The 21,782-nt window shown below is 45.7% G+C and overlaps 1 protein-coding gene across 2 annotated transcripts in view; it reads right to left on the bottom strand.

The window, feature by feature from the left end:
- The window catches only part of Sobp (sine oculis binding protein homolog), a 169,194-nt gene that overhangs the window by 63,009 nt on the left and 84,403 nt on the right, over positions 1–21,782 (bottom strand). The window contains exon 5 of one of the 2 annotated variants that reach the window (XM_075944573.1): positions 2,137–2,232. The exons of the other annotated variant lie outside the window; for it this stretch is intronic. Coding sequence (XP_075800688.1) covers positions 2,137–2,232 — 96 coding nt within the window. The remainder of the gene's footprint in view (positions 1–2,136; positions 2,233–21,782) is intronic. 2 annotated transcript variants of the gene reach the window in all.

Genomic DNA, 21,782 nt, shown 5'->3' with positions numbered 1-21,782 from the left:
CAGTTCCTGTGGCCCAGAGGATAAGCCTTCCAGCTGTGAGCTTCTGGTCACCTGGGAACTCCAAAGACTTCTGTGCCCTAGGCACTTTGCTTACTCTCCAAGCCGGCTGCTGCTGGGGCTGCAGCTAGCCATGGAAGAAGATGCCAGAACCACCCTTAAGCTAAAAAGGCACTTTGGAGTAGAATTTGCAATCCTAACTGCCAGATTCCTTACAAATCTGCTCCAAACTGTAGTAAGAAACCTCCAAGGAACTCCCATTTCTCTCCGAAGAATGAGCAGTTCTTTTGCAAAGAAACGTTAACTTCTCAGTTCACAATAGCCAAACACATTACTTTTCTTGCAGCTGGCAATTTATATATATGTGTGTGCGTATTTTTAAATTTCTCCTTAGAGAAATAAGCTTATTTGTTTTTTTTCTTTCTTATTCTTTTTTAATCTCAGGGAAGTCTACTGAACAAAACAAAGCCTTTCTAATGGCAACCACACTGCAGTGAAGATTGTCCCAAACCTCTCAAACTCCTGCCAACACAGTACTGCTGTAAACCAGGCAATCACAAAGCATCTATTTTCTCTAAAGGTATCTGGAGACGATGTTCACATTATATATAAAAAAAAATCCTCCAGTATATACTTAAGTACATTTACCTTTCCAATATAGGGGGAATTAAGTGTGGTATATAGGTCTTCACAGTCTTTGTCAAAAAGAAGTAAGTCACCCCTGAAAGCATTCTGATACCAAAACATCATAAAAGCCCTCCCTCCTCCCCCCAGGCATGGGGTAACTAGTTACCAAGACAGCATTAAAGAACCAAGTGGAAAGGGCTTCCTGCAGAATAGGTAATGCTATAGCAGACCTGAGCGTTTAAGAGCCCTCAAATAAAATATCAGGTGAGTTAAATGTTCATGTTGCATTTAGAAGCAGCGAGTCTGCCTGCAGGTTGGTTGGTCCAGGGCACTGCACACACAGGCTGGTGCTATTGCGACTGCCTGCTGTGCTGCATGGAGGAGGTCCTCGCTGTCAACATACAGCCGCTGCCACTGCAGTGGGGATGGCCTGTATGTTTCAGTCTTCTCCTGCTCTCTGGCCACTTGGTTTCTAATGAACAGTTGGTGTCAGAGCCAAATCCAAAGGCTGTCACACGTGGGAATTCCTAACGCAGAGCCCTGGCAAAGCTCTACTCTATTTGGCCAAAAATCCAAATAGGAATTAAACTACCTCAAAATGTAACAGCCGAGCATCTTCATCTTCTTTCCCTGTTTCCATTTAGTTGGAGCAAATGTTTTTGGCTTTAATGCGATTGAAAAGAAAAGAACATTTAGGGGCAACATGCTAGAGCCTTCATGAAGCTCCATTTTCCAAAGCAGGGTCTGATGCTCTAATAAATGACAATTCATTCTCTGTTTACTTTAGGTAAACACAAAATGCATTGCCGAGCACTCGTTTGCAAAAGCTAATCAAGAATGTTAGGTCCCAACAGATTCATTTAATAGAAATATAATAGGCATTCCTGCTTGCTTTTCATCTTGTCTCACTGTAAATGCTAAAATGAACAGCAAATTAACCTTGCGTTGGAACCGAGTTTCATCACAGCTGATGTCCCCTCTCTCTCGACAGTAAACATCCCCCACCCGGTGACTATTGACTCCTTCTGCAGGGGAGAGACTGTGGAGTTTGGCAAGAGAGTGGAGGAAGACTTGAATCCTTCAGGGAGTGCTGTGTGTCAAATGGACTATCTTTCCTATCAGAAGCAAACCCAGCAACCGCTGTCTGCTACAATAGCGCACATTTAGGGCGTAGGAGGGAGGGAGGGGTGGGGTGGGGTTTTCTCCAAGCTCCATGTATCCAAGTTATATTTTTAACTTTACTAGCCATTCTCCAACTGACTGCTTATAATCTACAATGCAAACCAAGCTAATAAAGACAGGGCCATCCAAGCTCTACAATCAGATATAAAAGATTTGCAACAACTTGAGATCTTATAATTAATATGCAGTGATATCAGAATTAGCACTTAGAACTCTACACAGAAAAATATAATATTTCATAAATTATGTAATCATGAACAAACCCTCGCAAAAACTGTTTCACTGTGCTAAAGTAACATTCTAGACTTGTTGTAAGTATGTTATTCTTACAAGTAGTTCGCAGTTATTCTTGAAGGCAAGCCTTGGAGTTTCCTTAGCATAGTGCTGCTGGGGGAAAGTTTCAGCACGTCCATCTTCATCTCTAGCCTGAAGGGAAATATAATGGCCTATTTAGGGACTTACAAATAATGGAAGAAAAAAAAAAGCTAAAAGCATAACAGCTCAGATCATTAAACAAACGGGAATCCAGAAATAACAACATCATTAAGAAGTTTGTTTAAATACGCAGTATGCCTTTTAGATATCAAAATTTGAGTTTTGTTTTTCTTTATATATCGTTTAGTTTGAACATGCAAATCCGTCGTGGTGTAACAGTTCTAATGATACACAGCAAACCCAAATCAGCGAGCTTTGTTGGAGATCTCCACTCCTTGCGTGTCTGTCAGTGACACAGCGGCACGGCTCGCTGCACAATCAGGATTATACGACATACACACGTGTTTAAACTTTTTGGCATGCTTAAGCAATCTCTAGATAATGCACTTTTAAGAAACTCTAATAGCAAGGCCATAAAGAAAAGCAATTTGCATAGTTATAGTTTGAACTGTAATACTATTAGAAATAAATTGGTTCCCCTCGATTTTTAAATAAAGATCCTAAAGGATTGATGGTCTCATAAGAACAATGATTCTTCAATCAAATGCAGTAAAAAAAATAGATCTAATTCAGAAGCTGTGTTAAAAGTTCCTGGTTATTTTGATCTACGCTGTCAATTAAAAAAAAAGTTGCCATTTCAATAGAGGCATTCACATTATTATTCATCAGTAACACCAATTGTGGTCCGCATTCTCTCTTCCTAATCGCCATTGGTTTCTGATTTCGAGCTGGCATGAGGGAGAGGTGGGTGAAAGGGGCGTGTCCGAAACACACTCATTAATCCATTCATTGGCTGACACTTGCGCTATGCAGCTCGCATCTCCTCTTAGCCTTAACTGTGCTCGCTCTCTCTCTCTCTCTCTCTCTCTCTCTCTCTCTCTCTCTCTCTCTCCTGGCCCCCTAAAATCCACAGCTGAGCTTGCCTCCCTCACATATGGCTTGCATATAATTATGCATATTCCATTTTGCACTGCATTAAAATGATGAGCTCCTGGCTCCTTGCCAGCTGAGTTTTAAAGGCCCCAGTGAGGTAGGAGAAAGGAGAGAAACACAGGGAGAGCCGCGCAGGAAGCAGCAGGTAGTTCTGTCTGCTGTCTCTTTAGATAAAATGTATGTCTGGCACCAAGGGAACAGCTGAGAACTACCTGTTGTGATATATGGGGAGTGGGGGTGGGTGGGGGGCGAGCAGAATCAGTGACGCAGCAATGACAAGGCCTGCATAGGATTGCTCTGACAGGGCAAAATCGGACCTGACAGGTCTCACTTGGAGCTCCCAGCTGTTCTGTAGACTGTCACTTAAAAAGGAATCCATATTCGGCACTTTTAAGAATTGTATAGCTTGTATTTAATAAACGCGTCTGCTACTCTTCGTGAGGGTTCTAGAAGGAGCTGAGAAATGGAATGACAGGGCCAGGAATGGTTGGTTGGTTGGCTTATAGCAAGTCTGTGTGGAAAGAGATTGCTCTGTTTGGGTTTCAGTTTTGAGATAGCTTTGATGACCCTCGCTGCAATCTGATGTCTTTCATTATGCCGTTATCCCCCAGAAAACCAGAGCTAAATTAAGATGTGTCCTAGGATAGACCGTATGTGATGGAGAAAGAAGTGAGCATTGTGTCCTGTGGCTACACAGTCTGCTGAGACCAATGACGCTCCTCCCCACTCTATCGGAACGCCTCTGCAGGGACATCACAGTGCAGGCTGATGGAACTCAAAGGGGGTCCGGTTTAAACCCCAGCAGATGGGGCAGCGGTGAGTACACAGACCAAGGGCAGCTGGAAGGGGTTGAGACGCCAATGGGTGGCAGCAATATTAGCTTCTTTCTAGCGAAATTATAAGCTACTGTGTGGAGAACAGACCTCTGAAGGAAAGGAACCACAATTGTTTGAAGTAACGCTGCCATGTCCAGTGACTTACTTCTCACGGATGAAAAATAACACCTACCTGGATAGTAACTAGACCCTATCATAAACAGCTCAAGAAAATACCACCTCAAAATATGTCTTGCTTGGTGGTGGATTTATTATATTCCTGATGCACTGTGATACATATGCTCAGAAGCACAATTTGCATATCGTTTACAAGGGCTACTATTTACATATGTATGTCTATATTCAATATATATGTATCTTGTGTATAAATATTCATAAGGTGGAATATGTTTATTATGCATGTACTATGTATACACATTCATACACACCAGATGCCTAGGGATATTTTCAACATAAGTGGCAAAAATACATTCATTCCACTTACATGCAAGGTGCTCACAATACTTTTTATGTGTTTAGGGGACAAAAGTATCCTTGTTATCTAAGATTTGAATGTGCTTTATAGTTTCATATCAAGCCTTATCATCAGGGGGTTTTGTTAAGTAGCAACAGAAGAGAATAGAGAAAACTGGGGACACTAGGAAATAAAGAGAAGCCAGAAACTTGTCTTTCCGTTGATCCATTGTGTTCACCCCCATAGCTCTCTCAGACACTCAGGCTGACTCCAGAGTCCAAGAAATCCTATCCTCCAGGGCCAGGAGATGGATCAGTGGACAAGGCCCTTATGGCTAAGCCTGGAGACCTGATTCCATCCCCGGCACCCACATGGCGGAAGGAGAGAACTGACTCCCAGGTTGTCCTCTGACCTCACATGTACTATGGCAAGGCACCGGCACATGTGTGTGCACACATGCAAATAAATAAGTGATATGAAAAAGAAAAGAAACGATCCCACTGTTTCACCATTTTCTGGGTCTCCACCTATGGCATAGGATGGAGATCATGCCAAGTCCAAGAAATCTAGAGCTGATTACATCCGTTAGCACGCATGCACTGACATACGCCTCTCCCCAGTGACCCCCTTGCATTAGGAAGTCTTAAAATGAAATTTTAAATTATTCCTAAGTGGAATTAAGTACATTCAACTAGTCAGTAACCCTCTACACTGGTGTTATATTAGAACCAGTTCTTGACTGGGTCGCTTCCTGTTTGTTTGCTAACATATTGGTTCCTATTTCTTATCTTCTACTTTCCACAAATCTAATTTAATTGGTCCAGTGTAGGGTTCAGAGTGTAGTTTGTGTGTGTGTGTGTGTGTGTGTGTGTGTGTGTGTGTGTGAATTCATAAAAACAAAACCAAATAATAAGAAGCTCTCAGATGTCAGCAATGTAAAAATAGAGCCAAGAACTTCTGGGCTAAGGAGGGCATCTCTAGGCATCGAAAGGACACTGAGCCACTATGCAATGCTTGGTAGATGTGGCCCCTGAGATAGGTCTTACCCTAAAGGGTGAGGGTTGAGAGGTCAGGGGACTAGCTGCCATTTCAGCAAAATTTCATGTTTGTCTATGTTTGCCTCTTGGTTTTTAAAATCGGAGAGCTTTTATTTAACTTCCTGGTGAATGCCTTCTTTCACCTCTCCAACCAAGTCTCTTAACTTCACCTCCATCTCCCCAACAAGGGTGAAATTTTGAGGAGGGCACGGCAGGGTTGGGTCTCCCATCACTGTCTTCACCACTGTCTGGTAAACATTGTCCAAAAATGCTCCCTCTCACTGTCCCCTGGCATCTCGTGGGCAACGTCAGGTAGACTCCATGCAGCTCTATAATCTTAAGCATAGATTCATTTTAAGACTCATTAGAATCTCATATATTGCTTCCTGTGCCTTATTCTCTATCTGCTCAATTTGGGGTACCAGATAATGAGTTAATGGTGGGGGTGCAGACAGAGGGAGCCAACTGCCCCTGCAGAAGAGGATGTGGACATGAAATTATCCCAAAGCAGCAGGTCTTGGTAATAGCACAGAGCAGACAGGCTTGCAGCCATTTTTATTATTGTTCGTACGTTCTAGACAAACAATGGACATCTAACCAACTGCCGGGGTAGACCACCCTACTGGTGCCTCCACTGGCCCAGAGGACAGTGTGAACGTCTGACTTTGGTCTGGAGTGAGAGTTCTGAAATGAAGGAATGTCATCGAGATTCTGGATGATGGGCTAACTCACTCCATGTGTCTTCCTCCAAACAGTTGAATTCGGGCTAATGTGCCAGACACTTGTGCTACTATGGGGAAACGTAAGTGAGTTAGTTGTATTTCACTGCAAATGTGTAATAATAAATGTGACTGCCGGGCCAAAGGTAAATTTCTGATGTGATGCTCTAAGAAAGCTTCTCATTTTGCTATAATAGAAACCAAAGTAAAAAAAATCTTCACTAAAACTGTTAAGATTTCTACATAGGCTTGTGCTTTAAAAAGATTTGTTTGGGTTTTTAATGTGTCTGTACACGTGAACACTCAAGGCACATTCTCATGGTGAGGGCAGGTGTCTGCAGAGTCTAGAGGCCCCAGACGTCCCTGAAGCTGGTGTTAGAAGCAGTTGTGAATGCCCTCACACACACATACACACCAAACACCTATAGTTAGAAATAGCTATGAGTTCCACCCCCACCCCCTCATGCACACAATCACACACACACACACACACACCTGGAGTTAGAAGCAGCTGTGAGCTCCACCCCACCCCCTCACATACAGTCACACACACACACCTGGAGTTAGAAGCAGCTGTGAGCTCCACCCCACCCCCTCACATACAGTCACACACACACACCTGGAGTTAGAAGCAGCTGTGAGCTCCACCCCCCCCACACACACACCTGGAGTTAGAAGCAGATGTGAGCTCCACTCCCACCCCCAGATGCTGGAAATAAAACTATGTCGTCTGCAAAAGCAGAGTGTCCTCTTAACTGATGAGCCATCTCCCAGCCCTGTGTTTGTTTTCTGAAATCAGGTTTTGCTATGTAGCACACGCTGGCTTCAAACTCAAGATCCTCTTGCCCCAGCCTTCCAAGCGCTGGGATTACAGGTGTGTACCAGCATGCTTGGCCTCGCACATCTGTTTCCATGTTGCGCCCAGTGCTGAACTAAACCCTAGGTGAGGAAACTGTAGCTAATGACATGACTCTCTACTCCAAACTTCTCTATGAATCGCTACCTGTTTCATTTTGAATTTCCTCTGTAACAAATTCTAATTCTTCAAAGAACTTCCTTCTTTCTTCGGAAAAAAAGTCTTGGTGCAATGTTCATACTGAAGCAAAGTCCGCATTTGCTGTCTCTGGACATTCTAGAAACAGCTCCATTTGCCTCTCTCAGACGAGAGGGATGTTTCTGTCTTGAAGGAGAGGCTAATGTCACTGTCATGTAGAAAGACAGTGAACTTTGCAATTATACCTCCCTTGGGAAATGGAGCTTAGACCTCAGTGTCACTATATTGTCACTTCTTTTGGAAACAAGGAAAGGTTTTGCCTGGAGTCAGAACTGGGGGCAGAGTATGCGGTGGAGGTTCCGGATTCCTCCAGTGCTACAGCAGATGCGGCTGTGTCATCCCACGCGTGTGGTGCTGGTACCAGACTTGGGAACATCAAAAATAGTACATGCAACGTTGTGGGAACAGGGTTAGAGATGAGGCGTTATAGAGACAGAAGGGGAACATTAACTTTCTATTTTATAACTAATGTTTTGAACCAGAAGCAATAAGACTTCTTTCTCAGACTCATAGTAAGCGAATGAGAACTCCATCTTGGGAAATTTTGTTTCCTTTTCTGATACCACGTGCTTATGTATCAAGGGAGCTCAGAGGCATTGGCAGCTAGCACAGACTGCCTTCCTTCCATAGGATGAGGAATGCATTTATGATCAAAAGATCGGCTGGTGCTTCTGTCCTATGAGTCATATCCCCCAGAGCTCTGCCTAGCATTTCTGCCCTGGGCTGGGATAGCATAGGGAGGTCTCTAGAGTGGTTCCCTGCCCTCCCCTGAGTTATAAACCCAGCTGCTCTCATCTCAGTGGGTCAGTACCTTCATACTAAATTCCCAGGTCCCCTCGACTGTTTCTTGTTCTTTACCCTCATTTTCATGGATAAAAATAGAATCCATCTCTCCTTTCCACTTCTGGAAAATTCTTTCACATCATTGAGCCTCCTCAACTGCATTGCTTTATGGAAGCCACCTGTGAGGTCTTCTTCCAAGTCCTAGCCTGAGCCCCGGGAGCACATGATTCAGTGGGGCCCCTGTGTGTACAAACGGTGTTCCGTTCAGCTGCAACTCTCCAGGGCATGGTCTAGCACCTGGCGTATTACAGGGCTCTGCTCACGAGGGACAGAGTGAATGAATGGATTCCCACCTTTCCACCGCGGTGCCAGACATTCTGCCTTGCACTCCAGTCCCCATCCCCCAGAGCTCTCTCCTTGCCTGAGGTCCATGTGTCTCATATTTGACTCCACGACCTGCTCCGTGTGCTTCTCCCCAACACCTTCTACTTAACGGGTTCTCAGCCCCACAGCAGGCTTGTACCTGATTAGATGGTGGCCAGCAACCCTTCTGCCCACCTCTCTCTGTCTCTCTCTCTCTCTCTCCCAGCCCCCAGACTGAACCTCTGCTCTTTTCTGATAAATTCTCACCCATAAACCCATTCCTAGGTTAGACTAGCCAGCTAGGTTCCCACTTCCTTGGGTCCCATATCTCACCTTTTCCTAGTGTCCCAGGCCAGTCTCGGATGCCTCCTTTATGCCCATTTTCCTTATGACTCATAAACAAATCCTTTCTAATCCTTTGAGGGCAGAGACCACATCTTATATATGAACCCCCGGCCATGCTTTTATAACATTTGCCCTGTGTGCTGGCTAGTTTTATGTCAACTTGATACAAAGCAAAGTCATCAGAGAGGAGGGAGCCTCAGTTGAGAAAATGCTTCCATAAGATCGGGTTGTAGGGAACCCTGTAGGGCATTTTCTTCATTAGCTATGAGGGAGGACTCAGCCCATTGCAGGTGGTGCCAACCCTGGATCATGGTCTAAAGTTCTGTAAGAAAGCAGTCCAGGCAAGCGATGAAGAACAAGCCAAGTAAGCAGCACTCCTCCACGGTCTCTGCCCTGTCTGAGTTCCTGCCCTGACTCCTACAATGAACAGAGATGCGCAAGTGTGAGCCAAATGGACCCTTTCCTCCGGCGTTGCTTTGGTTATGACGTTTTATCGCTGCAGTGGTCACCCTGACTAAGACACCTGTAAATACAGTTCAAATGGATTCATTAGCTCCTGCTTGTGCTTTAAGCCAATGTTCAGAAATATTTTTGTTCTCCCTGCTCTGAACTTGCGTACACATAGAGATCTATGCATCCTGAGTTGTGTGTCTGCCTGTAGCTTTGACAGAGAGCTCTCTGCACTGGACAGTATCCCCGAACATCAGTATCCAGACCCAGGAACCTTCTCAGCTGAACCTCCCCCGTCATCTGCTGGTGAAGACAGTCTGTAGGGAGTCCTGAGATGGAAGCTGTTTTACTTTGTTCTTTTAACAAAATGTATTTAAACTCCCATGTAGCGTGTCGACGGAAGGAGAAGCTGTTCCCCAGCGCATCTCCTCCTAACTCTCCACGCTCCTCTGTTGGCAGCAGACTGTCTCCCCCCATGGCTCTCCGTGCTCCTCTGGCAGCTCGCACACCTCTGATGGATGAGAAGCTCTTATTTGCTGCAGTGATTTTTTTTAACTTTGTGCAAACCTTTATATATATCATAAATTTTTAATATCCAATTTGGAGTCTTCAAAGAATAATGGTAACAAATATGCAACATGAAGATAATGGGAATTGAATCATGTTTATGGTTTCCACGAGCATCTTAAAGACGTCAGGGCAGAACTGCTCCGAGCCACGAAAGCACCCGGCTAGCCTGTGCCTGATTAATGGCCGCCCTTCTTGGGGGCCCTAAAGGGTTGCACAACAGTTACAGCAGCAGAGTCCACAGCAGCCTGAAACGCAGCTGCCACTCAAACTAAGATACGTCACGCTCATCCCAACACTTTACGATGGTATGCTGCGGGATCATAGGAGTTGCTGCTAAGTGGTTCGGGAAACCCCTGTCTTTACTTTTTATTTTTAAATCCATTTTTCCTTTATTGGACAGGTGAGCCTTCTGCATCTGCCTTTACCGTTGCCTGTCAGACCACATAAATGTCTTTGTTTGGTAGGCACTGCTATTGCGAAATGCCCACAGGTGAGCCCTGGCACACACTTCCTTTCGGCTAGTCTCGGTTCCAGCTGGGCCACCATCACACCCTGGCAGCTTCTGATTATTCCAGGACCTCCATCCACACTGGATTATCCCAGCTCCCTGATTGCTCCCCTCCCCCCTCCCCTCCTCCGCCCACTGCCTGCCTTTTGGCTTTTCCGCTATTCATTTGCATCTATTACCCAGGGACCTGGGTGGGGAACACAAAAGGCAGGCAAACAGAAATGGTTCCGCTTTGCTACCGGTTGGCACCCAGAAAATGCTTAAATAATTGGCCTTCTCGAGACACTTAAGTCAGTCCTTTTATTCCTGTCCTCTCAAATCACTGGGCAGAAGGGGGCTGGGCTCATATCTGTGTGTGCAGCCCTCACGGTAGACCTGAGAAGTCAGAGGAAATAGGAAATGGGTAAGGGCTGCGAGGAGACTCCAAGACCCCATCCCAAGGCACCAGAAGGATCCAGATGTTATGGAGGGGTGTCATTAGCTACAAGATGTTTCCCCCAGAAACAGCCTGGCCCCAAATGAGATTAGGAAGTGCACTACTAACCAGGTTAAGATACTGCTCTGGATGTCGTCAGAGACCGCTAATAACAGCCACGGTTCTACTGTCTTCGGCACATGCTAGGCTCATTACCAGGGTTCTCTCTATAGTACCTATATTTAACACAGGTATTTACAACCAAAAGAAAACCCTAGCGACAGCTCCAACTATTTCTACTTTATTTATAAGGACACTGAGGCGAGAGAGGTGATGTAATTTGTGAGTCACACAGTTAACAAGTAGTAGAACCAGAATTCACACCCAGGCTGTCTGGCTCACGAATCTAACTCCATAAACCCGGACTGTTTACTTCTCCTGTGCTGTCAGCTAAAGAAGTCCCTGTGTCATAAACTGTGACCACCAGTGCCATTAAAGTGTGCGTGTGTGTGTGTGTGTGTCTCATAATCTTTCTGTTTTGACTTCCCAGGATTGAACGAGCCAAGGAAGTTCAGAAGGGTGGGGGTGGGGGTCGATATAACAGAAGTAGGGTGGGCATCTGCAAACAATCTGGGGAAAGAGAGGCAAGGTCATGTGTCAACAGGCCTCTGCTCAGCCTAAGAGAGAAGGAACTTTAAAACATAGTCTTTAAAGCAACTTCTTCATGCCTTTTTCTAGCAGGTTTCATCACTAATGCTGGCACGGAGGTCTCTCAATACCAGAAGAGATCCATCTGTGGAACTAGCTCAACTCTTTGGACTCTTCCGGAATTTCTGTTGTGAGTCTCTAAAGCATTGCCAGCATTAGGCTATTACTGATTTTTAACCCCGCGAGTCATGCCGAGCAGACCACAAAGGGCACCGTGCCACAGTGTCTTGCTCATCTCTGGCACTTGTGGTATACAAACACAATTGGAACTGTGATTTTGGTTAATATGAATCAGTTTACCAAGACACTGGTTACTCCTGGCTAGAGCAGAGGCACTGGGAAAACACTTGCTGAGAAATAAGCTCCGTTTCTTGTGATCATTCATGGAGGTATGCCTGTGTGATGTGGGATTTCCCTCTGTATGCTGTGATTAGCATTGGTTAATAAAGGAGCTGCTTTGGGCCTACAGCACAGCTGTAGGGGAACAGAGTTGGGTGGGGAAAACTAAACTGATTGCTGGGAAAAAGAAGGGCCGAGTCAGAGAGAAGCCATGTAGCCCTGCCAGAGTCAGATAGAACTTTACCTGGTAAGCCACTGCCACGCAGAGATACACAGATTAATGGAGATGGGTTAAACTAATATGTAAGAGTTAGCCAATAAGAAGTTAGAGCGAATGGGCCAAGCAGTGATTTAAATAATGTAGTTTCTGTGTGATTATTTCAGGGCTAAGGGGCCGGGAACTAACTAACAGCCTCTTACTACTACAAATTGGCACCCAGTGTGCTACACCTGTGATTTAGACAGCCAAAGGCGAAGAGCCAGCCTCTGCTCAATCCACCCTCCACCCCCAGAAGACAGATGTGGTAATGCAAGCGGCACAGGTGAAGGGCTAATTAGTTCAGTTGCTGGGAGGGCCATGCAAGAGGCTTGGGCTGTGGTTCTGGAGAAATCCACTAGCTCTGGGACACAGCCCTCACAGTACCTACCACGCCCTGCATGTATAGTACCTGGCAAAGGGGCAGTGGACCCTGGAAAACACGTGAGAGGATTTGGGCGAGCCTCGGTGCTCATTTCTCTCTACTTCGGAAGAAACAACTCAGCGGCCATACCTGGTGAGGGCAGTCAAGGGCTAGTCATGAAAAGAAATGAATGGTCTCCTCGAATTCATTTCTAGTTCTGAGGTCAGAAGTGGTCAGCTATGGACTCAGAGAAATACTTGCCCAAAGTGTGACGCCACAGCTATCTCTAGTGATAATGTCTCAGTACTCTCACCAACAATGGTTAAGTCCACCATCGGGGCCTAGATATGATAAAGTTGGCTACATCTTTAGGTTCTCCTAAGTGGAACCTCAGTCCATACCCTTCTCCATGTCACAACTACCAACCCACAGAGTAGGCTTACAGAAGCCCGAAGGCTGTGGTCGGCCCTCACACTCTTCTCTAGCACCCGCTGTCCTACCAACCCCAATCTGGACGCCATTTCCCCACCACCTCAGCTCTCTGTACCCTGCCTTTGGCCCACATTGGAACCTTTGTTCTGTGTACTTGACCCGGCCAGAGTGCACCATTCCCCTGTAGATATGGCCTTGATTTTGGTATTCTGGGCCTCGCTGTGGCCCATCCTGTGTCACTCTGATCGCTGCTCTAGCCTGGGACATTCTATTAATTACACCCCAATACAATTTCTCTTAAAAGTACGATTTCTTTAGGAGGAAGCAGAGTATTACATACTGCTTGTGCAAACTTACAATAGCCTGACCACAAAGAACAAAGGCCAGGGCCAGAGCGCATCTCTGCTTTTGCTGTGCATTGTGCACATAGATGTTCCGACTACCACGTAAGTATACTGTGATTTATGCCCATGGATGCAGGAAAATGAGAAAGATGAGGAGACACATCCATTGGCTTCGCCCCCTGGGTCTTTCAGAGAGCAAGGCCCGGATGCCATTCCAAACGTGCTGGTCTTACTGACAGCTTCAATTACGAGTCATGTGCCACTTGACCTGTTAACGGAGGTGTCGCTGGGTTTAAGGAAGAAAAACTGCCCAAATTATCGTTCCCATACTCGGGGCCAATCAACCTCTCAGAGGAGCTGACTGTAAAGATGGCGGCAGCGGGGCGTCATAAATAACGACCTCTGTTCAAACGACACTCTCTGGAGTCTTAGTCTTAAATCCCAGCCACTCTGCGGATGATGAATGGAGGCAATAAAAGTTGGAATTGTGGCATGTTTAAGGAGGAGAGAATCATTAGGCGAACTTGACTGGAGCTCACAGATGGCCCCATCGAAGCCCACAGCTGATCAGCACACCATGGTCCGTTTTTGGAGGACAATTTCAGTATTTCTTGCTTCTTTATTATTATTATTAATTTTATTTCAAGGAGGTATATAAAGGTAAAACACTGCCTGGGTTTCCATAGCCCTTCCTGGCATAAATTGAGAATAACGAAGTACGCTTCCACTCTGCAAGCAGCCAGCCCCTTTCTGCTTGCTCTATTCACTCAAAGAGATTGCAGGTCTCAGGACCCAGCTATCTCAGCTACCCACAATCCCTTCAGGGGCTACACACCAGAAAGAGGCTCTCAAGACTAGAGTCCCCTGGGAAGCCACCATGTTCATCTCCGAGACCAGACACAAAGGATGAAAACTCAATACAGTAGTTGCTTTGGCAATAATAATAATATTTGACTCTTGTTCTGTGTTGGGCACCATGCTGAGCCCCTTACAGACTGGAGCTCACGAGAGCATCCCAAACTTCACATGGTCTATACCCCTGCCACCTCCAAGCTGCCTGTCAGGAAACAGAAGTGACTTTGCCAAGGCTCAAGTGATTCAGAAGGCAAAACTGGGTTGTGCACTGTGTTGGGTGAGTTGGCACAGGCTGCCAACTCCAGACAGGTACAGTTAGCAGAAGATGCCTGGGGACAATGAGCAACAGAAGCTGCAGGCATTACTAGAAATAGGCAGAGACATAGATCACTACCCATGTCACCATGGGGCCTGGTGGGAGAGGGAAATCTTGCCTCTGGTTTTTCCTGTTCGCAATGAAGCTCTGATGTCCAGCACAGCTCAGAAGAGTAGCAGGGGAGTGCCATGTATTGGGAGTCTGAGGCCAATATGTAAGGCTAAAGGAGCAAGGGTCACAAAAACAGGCTCAGCATACCCAAACTTCTGCCTCCAGGACGGAGGGAGTGGCTTCTCGGGTCAGAGGGAGGGGCTTCTCCGGGTGCTCTGCACTTGATGATTGGGACACAGAAGGAAGGAGAGAGAGGGCAGGGACTATCGGTGTAGTGCCAGGTGAAAGAAATCCTTCATGGAACTGGTACAGGAGACAACCTGAAGTTGACAGACAGCTGACGGCGGGGGCGGGGCCTGCCTTGCAATCTCTTTCTGTTTCATTGGCACAACCCTCAAATGGATGATTATAGGATTAAAGGGAAGAGTGCACATCTGCTCTCTCTAGAGAGAGGAAGGCATGTTTGCAAAGATACCAGACTCCAGAGTTGTAAACCCCTTCCAGTGATTCTTGGCTAATTGTAAAACAGAAAAAAAAAATGGTTTGATTTGGAAAAATAGTAAAAAGGGGACTAAGGGTCACTGCTTGATTAAATCACTTCTCATGAGTCTTCTCTTCCTAACAGAAGCAAGTAGGATTTACGTGTAACCACGTGTTCCTGTATGATTAAGTCCCATGCTCTAAGTGATGAGAGACCTTGTCTTTGAATCATAGGAATGTTTGGGATGGCCCTGTAAACTATAATGCTCACTATAATAGTTCTATATTTATATAGAACTAGATGTGACCACACAGAAACCAGACAGCACTGGGGAGGGTGCTTACACAGTGTTCCCCCACCCTAGCTTCTACCCATTCATTCCTGTTGTTCACTGTTATCAAGCATCAGCTGTGAGGCCAGCAGGTCATTGGATCAGTAAGCACCTAAAATGAACTGCGTTCTGCTCACACATTTAACACATTGTAACTTTTTAAGGTCAACAGTAACAAAAAGCAACAGATCCCTTGCCGAGGCTTATCCATACGCAATCTAAAGAGCACTTCTATCTCCTTTAAATTTGGGACTTTTAGATTGTCATAGTTTTTTAAAGGCATATTAAGGCAGCCTCCCAAAGGCCAAGGATAAAAGGCATTCTCATAAGCAGAGTTACAATCAAGTTGGAAACAAATTCCTCAGAGGCAAGCACTAGGTATGTGTGTGAGGGTATTTAGAATTAACTGAGATAGGGAGACCCACCCTGAATGTGGGTGTGACCACCACAAGGGCTGGGGTCCTAGGCTGAATAAAAAGGGGAAAGGGGGAAAGCAAGCCCAGCGCTTACATTCCCTGCTCTGATGTGCGTAGTCTAGCACCTTTGAGCTGTCTCGTCTCCATGCCTTCTCCTGATGGACTGAGCCTCCGCAAGCTATGAGTCTACACAAGTCCATCCTCCCGGTAAAATCTTCAACGCAGAATCAAGAGAGGTAACTTGATTGGAACGTTAGCATGGCGTAGCCATGAAGCCTATGATGTCCACGCTGGGAGGGTAGAGGCGGGGACCTAAACCGTGCGGCAGAGTCAGTACACAATGGATGACAGTGACTTAAAGGTCACAAATCCGTCTTTTTCTCTCCTACTACTGGCGGGTAGTGATGGGGACTCGCTGTCTTTTCTTACACTGAAATTTTGATTAACATTTAAGTTGTGTGCAGCCAAAAGAGTATGATTAGCAACCACAGGCAGATGCCCATCAGGAGCCGCAGGCGAAGAGCCATGGAGGTCTGGAAATGTGTACACACATGCGCCAATCAGGGCTCTAGCTGTCGTCACACAGTGTGGCTGCAGTTGACGTGGAGAGACGGCTTCGAGCCCTTTCGCCATCTGATTGTCGACTTTGCTTCTACTCAGGCATCCTTCTGTCTCTGTTTCTTCCCTACCCCCCTTCTGCTAATTTTGTTTTATGAAAACAATTAGTTACTCTGTGTGTGTTGGGGGGGGCTTCTATGTGCATATGGATGCGCAGGTGCCACATCTGTGTTACGAAGTCAGAGGACACCTCATGGGGTCAGTTCTCTTCCCACCATGTGGGTTCTGGGAACGAGCTTGGCAGTGAGCACCTGTACCCCCTGAGCCATCTCAGTGGCCCTCCCTTTCCTTTCATCTCTTCTTAGGTGTTGCTCATATATTGTCTCCATCAACAAACAACATCCCTACCCCACAAACAGTTCTCAGATGATCAGCCCAGGATTCTTGGGTATTGCTTGCTCTCAGTCAAATTCTACATCCTTCACATTCTGCTGAAGAACTCAGCAAGATTTTGAAAGTCATCTTTGTGATCACCGTTCACATCCTTTCTCTTTATTCTCTATTTACTATGTATTAACATCACCCTGTATAAGCATCGTCCCTAACCAAGTACCAGAGTGTGTCCTTATCGTTTCTGTGCTCAGCAGACATACACCGTATGTGCACATATACTATGGTTCCACATGCCTCTTCTAAGCTGACTAGTCCCATCAGCACCACTCAGGAATGGGGGAAACAAACGAGGAGGCCCAAACAATTTGGCGTTGCCACCATTTTGTAGAAATGTGTGTAAATGAGCAGATTTTTGTTAAATCAGGAAGACAAGAACTGACCTCCATGACATTTATTGAGTCTTCATTCAATTCAAAAATCACTGTCTTTGGGGTTTAGAGTTTTAAAAAGTATCATTGTTATGCCTTTATTTGTGTATTAGAGAGTGGTACATGCCACAGGTCAGAGAATAGCATGGCTTTCTAGGATCAAACCCAGACTGTCAGAATTGGCAGCAAGTTCTGCTACCCTTTGAGCCGTCTCGATAGCCCCTGGGTTTGTTATCTACTTATTTATTTATTTTTAATGGGCTCACATTTCCAGCACATCCTTTGCTCTTTACGACCCCTCGGTGTGACCCATGGTGGTAATGTCTCCTCCATGAGTGAGAAAACACTCTCCTGCTAATCTGAGCGACCGGAGAAGCTTCCTTCCATTTCATGGAGTGATTTCATCTTAAAGTAAAATATCTTCCTGTGAAAAACGTCTTGATTTCTGGCTCTCCCCACCACTTCCCCTTGCCACAGGAAGCTGCTGTGCAGGTACCACTCAGGGCTTATTTTCATTTGGTTCTTAATAGTACACCCTGCCCTCCCGGGTGTTAGGATCTGATGTCTGCAGAGATGTAATCAAAACGAAACCATATTCGTTTAGATTAGCATCTGGGGTAGTACTTCCGATAAACCATCCAGACGAGGCCGTAGCTATCATGTCTGTCATGTTTCAGCAGAAATGAAAAATGACATCTTTGATGGAGAAGACTCCACAGAGACCAGAGTAGAAATGTAGCTGTCCCTCCGCTCACAGAACATTCTCTTTTCCGCCAGACGGCTGACAGGTGTGTAATCACAGTCCTCAGTCACAGTTTGGGTTAAAATAACCAATTACCAAATGAATGAGAACTGAACTCCAGGGTGGCTGTCACCACCCTTGCAAAGGGATGCTGTATCATCCACAATACAGGGAGACTCTGATATGGCTTTCCCATGGCCTGGGATACCAGTCCAAGGCTTTGAGGAGACTCTCCTACACTGTAGTGAATTCCAGTAATTTCAAGGCATTTTCTTCCATTTGATACTTGTTTTGGAATGAAGATGTCAACATGTACCATAAATGCCCAGTTCTGTTTCCTAGGCAATCCAACAGCATCCTCAACATTCCCTGTGGTTATAACTGCTCATTCAACCAGATGTGGGTAACAAGTACCTGCTAACCCTGACTGACAGAGGAAAAGCAATGGCCACGTCTCTTCTCACCACCTTTAACTCAGTCTGAGCATTTCTCCTTCGTATCTCACAGAGCACCCACTACCACAGTTGTGTCTGCCAGATTTCCACAGAACCCAGGTGTTTGATTTAAAGTGAGACCCCAGCCCTCTAACACCCCTGTATCCAAGGACTCTGGGATGAAAGATTGGAAGCATCACCCCAGTCCCTGGCCTGGAAGTTGTGTTGTTCTGGACTCCAACTCCCAACCTTCCAAGTGCTGACCCCTCCCCAGGGAGGATCAGGACCAGAAAAAAGAACATGTGGTCTCTGGCGTTTCCGTGGGCTCCTTTCCCTGCCATGCTGCCTCAGTCCACCCAAGAGAGCTGCATTTATTAAACACGGGCATTTTAATTTGGTCCAGTCTGGTTTAATTTGGAGTTCTTTGTGTCAGCGGAGTGACTTTTCTTAAGATTAAACCAAACACCAGGCAGTATCTCCATTGGCCTCCTCTTTCCTCTGGGATGATCCTGACCTTCCATTAGATAAAACTGAGTGATCAACCGCCAAAGCCTTGTCATTCCAAGTAGCGGTTCACCAAGCAAGGAAATTTCCCACTTATCAGTATTGTGGCGGCACACAGATAGTTCAGGAGGTGTTCTAGATCGTGCATAGAGTCATCAGCAGGGACTCCTTTAGGATTCAATACAATACAAGCACATACATCCCTTGCCAATGGCCAAAAGGTAGGCGTTAGCATGCTGAAGGGACAGCCTGTGAGAAACTTGAAGTCAGTGAACCACGGGGAGACACTGACCCATTCACAATGGCTCTGCTATGACAGTACTTCTACTACACTGACATGGGTCTTCAACACATGTAGACACACCCTGTCGCCAGGCCTGTGGGTGGAGAGCCCTCCATCCTACGCTAGTGGCTGAGCTAAAGCAAGGTGAAAAAGAATACAAAGACAAATGAACATCAACCTTCCAATAAAGTCAAAGAGGTTATGGTTTTAAGCAGTCAGTATCCAAGTGAAGCTTCCTGGATGGAGCTACTTAGGCTACAAAATAGAAGACTGTGCCAACACACGAGTATAACCTGACTTTCCTCACTCTCTTTCTCGCTGTGAAACCACACTTAGCATGAAGGATGTTCCACGGAGAGATTCTCCTATAAAGACCAGACCAGTATTACTTTCCTATAAAAATGCTCGGTGCCCTGTGCCTTGTGGGGAACAAAAGACAATAAATGGTAGGAGGAAGAAAGGACACACCAACTGACTTGCCCCTTCTGTCATGGCCCCTCTATCACTGACGAGTTTGTAACCACAACCTTGCTAGCCTCATTAGCGTAAGCACTAATTACTTCCTCTGCTCTCTTCCTGGAAGTTCAACTTGGGATTCCACGTTTGCCTTAACAATGGCTGGCACAGTGGGCCAAAGTTGAGAAAGAAGGCCGCTAACAGGACTGTGTATGAGTGGAGAACAGAGACCCAAGTCAAGAGGAGGGAGAAAGAAAGCAGGCAGCTGCTGACCATCAACCTCTTGTCCCCAGGTGTGGTAGCCCAGGACTGCATCCCATCTCTCCTCCACTTACTTTGGGCTCCTGGCAACTTTGGCAGTGGCATTGCAAATGAAAAGCACCCTGCACAGCCCATATGGTGGAAAGAACCTGGTGAATTGAATGTATACTTCACTCCATACGCATTGTGTTTTAGCTCCGGGCCCAGCCGTGCTGCAAACACTTGCAAAATGGGAAGCCTTCTGTGCAGTAGAAAAAAATATGGACAGGAGAAGCTAGACTCTGGCTTATAAGACGCAATGCCAGCCAAAAAAGGAAAATAAAAAAAGAAAAAGAAAGAAAGTAAGGAAAAGTTAAAACACCTGCTTCATACTCTGCAACAAAGAGGTAGCCCAGCAAGGTGGACTTGTGCAGCCAGCCTCCATTTCCGCCCCTCCTACTGTGTTTTCATGTCCATTGAGGGTCTTCATCCCATGCACACAGTACCCTCTGGGAACCTCTGCTGGGATCTAGCCAACGCTGCTCTGATCGAAATGTTTGGAATTTATGTGAAAACGCTCTGATTTGCTTGGTAGGTGAGAGCAATGGCATCGATATCTTCATTCTTTTGTCCCCAGGTCCTCAGCCCACTGTCCTGCTAGGGGATCCATCTGCCCTCACAGTCAGGCATCGCTTTCACTTCCCAAGTGCTTCCGGAGGCCAAATCTGATCCTGCTCAGGATGCAAAAGTCCCTCTATTTGGGACACATGGGGACAAGCAAGGGGCGTATAGCTGTTCTTCCTTTTACATTCTTTTCCTGCCTTCTTCACCATGATTTTTGAAAAACAACTCTTTGAAAACACCAATCTCTAGGTTCACGAGTGATTTTTTTTTAAATCCCATTTCACTTAAAATCATGGATCTTCCTTTCTTTTCTCTTACTGTTAAATATGTTAGGGGAGAATGGAAGGGGTCTAAAGATTTTTAATAAACGGAGACCATTTTCTAGGGGTCAGCACATGAAGGTTTCCAGCCTGCTGGGAATGGCTCTCCTGTTTCACAAATGAAGACACTAAGCCGTAGCCAGGGGATCCAATGGAAAGCACAGATATGAATTCTAACACAGGATTCTTCACAGGGTACTGACAGGCTAGAGCACAAAAGGAAAAGGGCAGAGGGTACCTGGAGAAGCGCCCAGCAGTGTCCCGACAACCTGCGGGCAGCTGCTTCTCATCCAAGGACACCCAGGGCTCTTTGGTCTGCTGAAGCGGCCCCTGTGAGGGAGGAAGCAGCCGGCTCATAATGCTCAAGTCTGTGCTGCTCCCAGCCTAATTTATTCTGTGTGTAGAACTTGTGATTTCATTTCTATGTTGTTTAGAACCATATCCTCTCACAAATGTTAGGAGTGATAGAAGTTAACCCCAGACTGGTGGGAAGCTCAGAGTTGCCTGAGGCTTGCTTTGGCTTATTTGAGTCAGTTGTTCATTTTCAATATGGTTTTAGTTTGTGGAATTGCTAGAAACATTAAAATGCATATTTACTAGATTGTGTTTTATAAGGACACCACAGGCGATTTTACCACACTCCAGTGTTCAGCACAGTCCCTGTCCAGATTTATCTTTCTTTCTCGTGAGTTTTGTGTGTGGTGTGTGTGTGTGTGTGTGTGTGGCTGCTTTTTAAAAATGAGTTGAATATACAGACAATATAATGAAGCCAATAACTGGAAATGTCTCTTAATTCTGTTTATTAATGATAGTATATGATAAATATTACTGGTCCACTTGAAATTCTGGGTAATCAAAAAATCTGAGCCTTTCCTGGTTTAGACGGATTATTATCTCGCAGGTTTCCTATTTCTGTAGTACAGGAGAAAGGGAGGCCTTTTGAACCAGGAAAGACTAGGAGTTTTTGTCCATCCTTTCTGCATGCTACAGTGCCAGACAATAAATATGTGGACTTGGGATATCAATCGATCAATGTGTCTGTCCACCCCACCCCCTTCAGAGGGACGGTGTAGCCACTGTGTTACCCATAACCCGGCCTGAGCACTCTAGAACAACGTTAGACTTATGATCCAAGGACA

Source organism: Microtus pennsylvanicus, chromosome 1 (genome assembly GCF_037038515.1).
Source record: "Microtus pennsylvanicus isolate mMicPen1 chromosome 1, mMicPen1.hap1, whole genome shotgun sequence".
NCBI lineage: Eukaryota > Metazoa > Chordata > Mammalia > Rodentia > Cricetidae > Microtus > Microtus pennsylvanicus.
The sequence above is the reverse complement of the archived record's forward strand: the minus strand, read 5'-3'. Positions and strand labels throughout refer to the sequence as shown.